The 8654-nt window shown below is 47.9% G+C and overlaps 1 protein-coding gene and 1 pseudogene across 2 annotated transcripts; one reads left to right on the top strand and one right to left on the bottom strand.

Annotated features, from left to right (window-relative positions):
• Positions 1-271: 271 nt before the first annotated feature.
• On the bottom strand, positions 272-3342 carry LOC147963091 (putative F-box/kelch-repeat protein At3g17540). Of its 2 annotated transcripts, none has more exons than XM_087527607.1 (4): positions 3229-3342; positions 3017-3074; positions 1610-2778; positions 272-625 (listed from the first exon to the last, which is right to left on the bottom strand). In XM_087527607.1, exons 2-4 carry the CDS (start codon positions 3049-3051, stop codon positions 603-605), a joined length of 1227 nt encoding a protein of 408 aa, XP_087383733.1. In that variant the 5' UTR covers positions 3052-3074; positions 3229-3342; the 3' UTR covers positions 272-602. The 2 variants fall into 2 exon arrangements, with proteins under 2 accessions (XP_087383733.1, XP_087383732.1); XM_087527606.1 differs by having other exon boundaries at positions 272-590.
• A 976-nt stretch (positions 3343-4318) lies between these two features.
• On the top strand, positions 4319-7393 carry LOC147963090 (uncharacterized; annotated as a pseudogene).
• The last annotated feature ends 1261 nt before the right edge of the window (positions 7394-8654 follow it).

The raw sequence follows: 8654 nt of genomic DNA, 5'->3' as shown, positions 1-8654 counted from the left end.
CACATACTCTGTTTATCCAAAATAGTACTCCCTCCGTACATATCTTAGTTTCTTTGAAGTAGCTAGGCAACTGGGCTAGGTGTGTACTCTAGTGGATCTGAGCAGCATTATCACAGTTCTCACTAGCAAGACTCGCAAGATCAACCGTACAAAGATGTAAATGTCTTAGTTTCTTTGAAGTGGCTAGGCAACTGGGACTTCACAAGGAAACTGTGTAAAGTACAGACCTTCACAACAGAGCCGAGCATTAACCAGGCATGCAGGTCGACAAACGTCTGCTGATATTAGATAATATACAAGAGTTCACACGGCTAAATCCAACAAGTTCCACTTCACGGGACAGGTGCATAAAAGTATTACAGCCTACATTCTGCATAGAGGAGCAATCTCAGCATCAACCACATCACAGGCCATACATAATAGAAGAACCCACAGACTACATAGCAGGACAATTTGAGCATCGAGTAGCCATGTCTGCGTCTCGGCAAAATAGAAGAACTTCACTGCACTAACTACCCATGCCAGCGTCTCAGCAAAACAGAAGAACCTCCCTAGACCAACTAGTCATGGCTGCGTCTCAGCTCTCCTGCCTACAATGAAGGTTACACTGTACATATCTTAGTACCTGCAGAACAATGAATGTCATCCCGGTCAAACAAATTTGTAATGCTCTCTCACAGCAAAACAAATTTTGTATGATCCCCGAAAATAAGTATTAACTTTGCCGTAGTGCAGATTATACGAAAAATATCCAAAGCTGAATCACCCCAGTATACAAGCTAATACTACAAACGGAGAACAACAATAAGGGAACATTTAGTTTGTACTGCCACCTATATGCTAACATGTTTTCAAGATTCTTGCCATATAACTGTGTATGATCGCAGTAGAAATTACGAGATCGGTGACTCACCGCCTATCATCTGATGCAAAAAAAGAACTGAACTTTTAAGATTGTTAGCTCATTCCAGATTTACTTTTCTGTGCCAAGCCATATGTGAGGCTCAGGGTACAAATGGAAAATGGCACGGCTTGGAAAACCAGAGTTCCATAACAAGTATTACATAGTACTACGTGAAAATAATGAACTAGTACTACTCTTCGATAAAAATTAGACCACATGGTATTATGAATTGACGATTTCTATGAAGATCAATCAAGTTAAATTTTAAACTTGCAAGGAAAAAAATAGTGAATAAGAAAACATAACAAGCTTTAAGCCGCCTCTAGATATTCCAATTTCTTAATTACTTCAGATGGTTTCACCACTGCAGCAATTGCCACTTTCCAATTTTAAAACACCTCTGATGAAAAGATCATTACAAGCACATAATTGTATTTAGCCTTTCGCAATGGCCAGGCATCAGAGCAATATTTATATTCCTGTTCTAGCTTTAATGGAGCTCTATAATAACAAGAAATTAGATAACCATAAGATGATCAGATCAACAGAGGAACAAATAAGACAACATATTTTTATGTATCTAGCTCAATCCTAATAATAGGAACAATGTTACCGCAATAACGTACCAAAAGTAACTGGAACGAATACGAGCGAAACAAACTAAATTGACTTTTTTGCTTGTGCAATGTAGATAGGGCATATTACCTGCAGTATAGAAATTCCTGTAGGGATAAAAGGTGTCAAGACATATGTTGTTTCTTTTAACAATATGTTTGATCTGCATCGAGTCAACTTGGAGTGTGAAGTTGCCGGTTATAGTAGTGAGAACAATCACATTTGCATCCTCATCATACCCGACGAAAAGTGCAGAATCCATTCTCCTTGGAACCATACCCTCGAGTGGAATGGTTTTCTGCAGCAGCACCCATTCGAAAACACCATCGCAGTTAGATTTCCTCGCCCATAATTTGATAGTCAGGTCCAACAAAATAGCAAGACCTAGTCCATCATTCTCCATCCGTAAGAGCTGAAAATACCAGTCGTCGGTACCATGGTTTTCTACCGGCTTTTCGATCAGGCTAAGACTTTGCATTTCGAAATCAAACACAAGGACATCACCTCCAGAAATCAACAAGCAAAGTGCATTCCCGACAAGGGTGCTGGGCCTTCTTAACCTAGACATTCCAGCTGTTATTGTCATCGTTGAGAAAATATCTCCCCAAACATCAGACGCCGAGTCGTAGACAGAACAAACTGCCGGTGTATTGTACTCAGCGCAGACCAAAACCAATTTAAACGGGCTCGAGAAGCAATCTCCGTGGACATGCCCATCTTCAGCATTGACGCACAATACAGTGCCATGCCAGCCACTGTAACTCCACATTAAGGTACTGTTGAACCCTGGTGGAAAAGCCACGATGCGCTCTTCACCGGTGAGGGGATCCCACACGACGGTCTCGCGCTTATGCATGTTGATTAAGAGAGAGAGGCCATGGCGGCAGCCCATGTATGCTTCATCGGTGTGGTAGGGTATGCTGCTCTTGGGCAGGGAGAAGCGGGCAGCAGGGATGCGGTCAGGTGAGTCCATGGCAGGAATGAAGTTTTTAGCATACCCTCTTAAGAAGCCGGGCAGAGGAGGTTTCCTGTGGTGCTTGCTGAAGCGTTTGAGGAACTGGGGGTCGGAGAGGATGCTGCCCCAGCGCCTGCATACGACAGACGCATGGGGGAGCGAGGACGGCTTCGGAGGGAGGCGGACAAGGATCTCGGTGAGGAGGTTGTCGTCGCCAAGCACCTTGGACACCGGGCCGGCCAGCGGCACAGAATGGTGCCGCCTCTTCCGGTCCACACGCGGCGAGCTGGGAATGGGATCGGCCCTGGTATGAATAGAAATGTAATCAATGGACACACATATGCACATCAGGGAAGTTGCAAATTAAACATCCAACATACATATGCACATCCTTGATCAATAGAATAGCATAGCATACAACGAGTACTAATGAATCAACTGGTTTCTCCCATTATCCCACACACATATGCACATCCATCGAGCATATATAATAGCGTACACAAAGTAATGCAGAGGGAAAGGAACTGGATTGGGAATCTTACCCTTGGCCTTGGGGAACCTCAGCAGCAGCATCCATTAGAAGCACCTATCTCCCCACAGCTGCAGCAGGGGAGGATTGTTAGGGTTTGATTAGGAGGGGGAAATCTAGCTAGGGTTTACTTTTACAACTAGGGAAAATTAAGAAGAGAAAAGAAGAACGGAGTTACTAGTTTAGATGGAGAGGGAGAGGAACGAGTAGATTGGGTTGCCAGACCTCGAATCGCCGGTGGGTGGCTGTCGGAGACGGGGCGGTGGGGTGAGGTCGCCGGCGGCTCCGCTCCTCCTTTCTCCTCTCCACAATTTTTTTTAGAAACTTCTCCAGTCCGCAGCTGAGAGTGGGAGTGGGGAACGACCACTATAGTAAGCATAATTTTTTTTTGTGAGATAATTTCATTTTTGGAAACCATGGTTTTTAGGAAAATCATGATGTTTGTTGAAGCATAAATATTTTCTTTCCATTTTTTATTTTGTGATACCCGATTTTAAAAAACATGAATATCCTTATATTTCTAAATTTTCATTTTTTTAATACACTTTCTTGTGATATATTTCAAGGAGTTATGTTTTGCACAGTTTATATTTCTAAAAATAACCCCCCCCCCCCCTTTCTTTCAATTTTGTAAATCCTATTTTGATCATTGTTTGACCAAATAACTTGACAGATTGGGCTGGGCTTGGATGGGCCAGCATTACAAGGTAGGCTAGGCTGCAACCTCACTCCACAGTTTCCCACTCTCAGGGCATGTCCAGCCGTTGGCACCCCCAGGAGGCGTTTTTTTCGCCGCTTGGGGGGCTGCCGACGAGAATTTAAGCCTGGGGCTGAAATTTCTTTCAGTCGTTGGCCCCCCAGGCACCAAGCGCAGCAGCGCCAAGCGCGGGAACGGCGCGAGATGCGATCACCGGCCAGCCGTTTCCGGCCACAGCTGGTCGCGCGGGTGGGTTCGCTGGAACGTCCGCAGTGCGGCGCGTCCAACAGTGGTCGTTGCAGCCGCCGACGTGGGGTGTAGCGACGGCAGCGACGGGAGGAGCGGCGGCCGTGTTGCGGGTAGCTAGCGACCCAACGGAGCAACGAGGCAGCATCAGCAGAGCACTCGGAGCACGACAGGCAGCTGTGCATGGTGGGATGAGCTCGGCATCAAGCAGAGCATCGGCCATGGCGGACGGCAGCGCTCGATGCTCGCGGGAACGACGGTTACGACACGAAATCAAGCGAGAGGACGGAGGGAAATGAAGAGAAGCTCACACGGCGGGCCTGCAAGGGTGGTCAGCGAGCTCGGGAAGGCACGGACGGCGACATAACGGCGATGACGATCTCGGTTGCCGGAGGGTGTCGAAGACGACGCCGAGGACGAAGTGGTGCTTCCCGGCTCACTTGGCGCGGTGAGGAGGAAGAGTTGGTCGCGGCGGATCTCTGGGATGCGTCGGGGAGGCGAGGCGATGGCTGTGGCCGCAGCAGTGCACGGCGGCACTCTCAGACACGCTCGGGTTCGAGCGAGAGAGAGAGAGCAGAGGAGAGGGAAGAGAGAGCTGCGAGGGGAAGACTGAGGCAGACGAGGAGGACCTTGGAGGCGGCCATGAGGAAGAGCACCGACGCCCAGTGCCCCCGCCGTGGCCAGCGACGCCAGGAGGAGCGGCCGCCTCACCGGAACGTGCACGCGTGGCGGACCCGCGCACCGCCGCAGTCTCCGAGCTCGACCGTCGACGCTCCGTCCTCGTGCCCCGCGTGCCCGGTGTTCCAGTCACGGCGGCGCTCGCGGGCGCGGGGTGCGGCCGGGTCGAGGCCAGCAGGGGTGGGGACGATCGTGAGGAGCGGCCGGCGGTGATGTGCTGGGTGGTGACAACCAGGCCGGCCTCGACGAGCTTCGGCGCGAGCGCGAGTACCTCCGCGAGCGCGAACGCGAGCGCGAGTACCTCCGGCGACGAGGCTGAGGCGGCCGGGCGGCCGGAGCATGGCGGCTCGGCGAGGTGGCCGTGCCAGGCGGCGGGGAGAGAGAGAGGAGAGAGCTCTGTTCTACATGGAGGGAGAGGAAGAGGAGGGATCACGTGGGTGAAAATGAGTGGACAAGGGAGAGGCGCTGGCCCACAAAACGGCGATTTAGGCCCCCAGGAGCCCCCCGGTGCGCTGGGTGTGGCATGGGGCAGCCGGCACTAACTTTTGCTTTTGCCGGCGAAAAACAAGGACTTGGGGGCCTGACTGGGACGTTTTTTACCCGCCGGCGCCTAAAAAGTGGCTTGGGGGGACGTCTTGGGGGGCCTAGTGGAGATGCCCTCAGCTGTGGACGGGAGAAAGCAGGAGCGGAGCCGCCGGCGACCACCGCCGCCCCGTCTCCGGCAGCCACCCACCGATGATTCGAGGTCTGGCAACCCCTACTCCTTCCTCTCCTTCTCCATCTAATCTACCCCCTTCTTCTTTTCTCTTCTTAATTTTTACCTGGTACTAGTAGAAAACCCTAGCCAGATTCCCCCCTCCTAATCAAATATTAAACCCTAACAATCCTCCCCTGCTGCAGCTCATGGATCCCTCTGAGATTTCCCACGGCCAAGGGTAAGAAGATTCCCAATCCATTTCCTCGCCCTCTGCATTACTTTATAGGTAAAACTGTGTCTATCATAGCTTGCCACAGAACTAGTTAAGTGTCCCTAAACTTTTAACGATTCAAAAGTTATCAAAAAATATGAAATAAATATGGGAGCATCTCTCTTGTAGAAAATCCTACTCCTATATATATATATATATATATATATATATATATATATATATGCTGGATGGATGTACATATGTGTATCGTATATATATGCTGGATGGATGGATGGATGTACATATATGTGTGTGGGATAAGATAATGGGAGAAACCAGTTGATTAATTATTACTTGTCGTACGCTATGCTGTATTGGAGTATCGATCATGGATGTGCACATGTGTGTTGGATGTTTTATTTGCAACTGCCTCGACGCGCATATGTCTGTGCATTAAATACTTTTTTTTCCATGCCAGGGCCGATCTCATTCCCAGCTGGTCGCGTGTGTACAGCAGGAGGCTGCGCCGTTCAGTGCCGCCGGCCGGCCCTGTGTCCAAGGTGCTTGGCGACTACAACCTCGTCATCGAGATCCTCGTCCGCCTCCCTCCGAAGTCGTCCTCTCTCCCCCGTTCGTCCATGGTATGCAAGCGCTGGGGCAGCATCCTCTCCGATCCCCACTTCCGCAAACGCTTCCGCAAGCACCACCGGAAGCCTCCTCTGCTCGGCTTCTTCCAAGGCTATGCCGACCGCTTTGCTCCCATCTTGGACCCGCCGAACCACGTCCCTGCCGCGGGCTTCTCCCTGCCCAGGAGCAGCACACCCTACAACGACCACGGAGAATACATGGGCTGCCGGCATGGCCTCGCTGTCGTAATCAATAAGCATGAGCGCAACACCGTTGTGTGGGACCCACTCACGGGCCGACATCACATCGTGGCTTTTCCACCAGGACTCGACGACGCCTTTACGGAGAGTTTCTGTATGTGGCATGGCGCTGTGTTGTGTGCTGACGCCAAAGATGGGCATGTGCATGGAGATTGCTTCTTGAGCCCGTTTAAATTGGTTTTGGTCTGCTGCGGTGGATACGATATGCAGGCATTTTGTTCTGTCTACGACTCGGCGTCTGGTGTTTGGGGAGGTGTTTTCTCAACCGTGATCTCACGTATAATTTCTGTGTTAAGGCCCAGCATCTTGGTCGGGAATGCACTCTGCTGGTTGATTTCTAGAGGTGCTATCTTTGTGTTTGATTTCGAAATTCAGAGTCTCAATTTCATTGAGAGTCCGGCATACTACAATATGCCCGACGGGTGTTTTCAGCTCTTATGTATGGAGAATGGCGGACTTGGCCTCGCCGTTTTGTTGGACCTGACCATCCAATTATGGGGCTGCAGAAAACCATTCCACTGGAGGGGGTGTTTCCAAGGAGAATGCATTCTTTATTTTTCGTCGGTTATGATGAGGACACAAGTGTGATTGTTCTCACTACGCCGACAGGAAATTTCACACTCAAACTTGACTCCATGCAGATTAAACAGATTGTAAAGAGAAACACCATGTGTTTGGACACCTTTTATCCCTACACAAATTTCTATACTGCAGGTAATACCTCCCTGTATAAATTGCACAAGCTTAATGTTAACTATGATTTTGTGCTCGTAATGATATTTTCATCGGAGGGTTTCTAACAATTGGAAGCTGGCAAAAACTGTAGTAAGAGAATACAGTGAAACCATTTGCTATGCGAATAGTTTACCACTTGGCATATTATATAGTGGTTTGCACACATGCCTACTTCGTTGACTCAACTTCGCTTTATTTTCATTTGTTTGTAGTTAGGGGAGTTGGGTGGAAAGGACTGAATCTAGAACTGCGATCACACAATATCTGCTAACGTGCTATCTTGGTCGAAAAACTTAGGTAAATTTATCTTTTTGTACATCTTTTTTTCTTGGTTACTCAGTTTAAGTAAAGCTGCATTGTCTATTAATTTTTGAACTGTGAAGGACACAGTAGGGGAGGCTTCTACAGTCTTGTATTAATTAAACAAAATTAAAGATACATCATATGTATAAGGTATAGGGTCTTTGACCCTAACCAAAAGAGAAGATACTAGTACAAGGTTTTTAGGTAATTTGTTGCACTAGGGAGCTTATGAAATCCTCAAGCTCAGACTTCCCCCTATATCTCAACAAGGGCAAAATCTTGATTAAATCTAGACAGCCATGACCTGTGAGAGTGGGGAATTCTTTGGAAGACCATTTTGTTTCGTTCCTTCCACAAGGACCAAACAGCTACAGTACACGCCTACATGAACATGGGTCTGTCACAGGCCTGTTTGGCAGCAGTTAATAAGTTAAAATCTATCTCCATCAGACCCCCAGTTGATATTCAGAGAGGCCCAACATTGTCTGGCAGAATGACATGAGAAGAATAGATGCACAAGAGTTTCTTCAGTCTGAAGCTCGCAGAGGATGCAGTTAACATTTCTTTTCAACACCTGGTCCAGTGATGTAGTGGCATCTGCGCAGCATGTTGTATGTGTTCAACCGATCAGACAAGAGCAGCCAAGCAAAGACTTTCAGCTTCGTTGAGTTGCTGTGTGGCAGTGCTGTTCTGAATCTCTCGGACATCCTCTCTGGCCTGCATTAATAAGGGGAGGTGGAAGGCCATATTCAGTGATTGAATGTCAAGGAATTCCTGTGCATTGTCGATTCTTATATTTGAAAAAAAGCATACCTTTGAGTAGAGATACCAGAAATTTTTGCGTTGTACTCTGAGCCTCTCACATGGGCTCGGCACAAAAGGTAAATCCGGAACTGAGTTGAAAATCTTGGAAGTTCAGTTTTTTTACCTCAGATGATACGCGTGAAGTCACTGATCTTTTAGTTTCTAACACGATTGTACGTAGTTATATAGTAAGAATCTTTAAAATCTGTCAACAAATGGGTTCCAGTATAAACTAAATATTCTCTTTTGCTGTTCTCCGGTTGTAGTGTTAGTTTGTCTAATAACACTGCATGATTCGGTTTGGATATTTTTTGTATAATTTTACCTATGGGAAATTCAATTTTATTTTGGGGGATCATACAAATTTTGGCTTTTCTGTCAGAGAGTATTAGC

The sequence above is a fragment of the Triticum urartu genome, chromosome 6A (assembly GCF_056163025.1).
Source record: "Triticum urartu cultivar PI428250 chromosome 6A, HENAU_Tu73, whole genome shotgun sequence".
Classification (NCBI taxonomy): Eukaryota; Viridiplantae; Streptophyta; class Magnoliopsida; order Poales; family Poaceae; genus Triticum; species Triticum urartu.
This window is presented reverse-complemented; position numbering and strand designations above follow the sequence as displayed.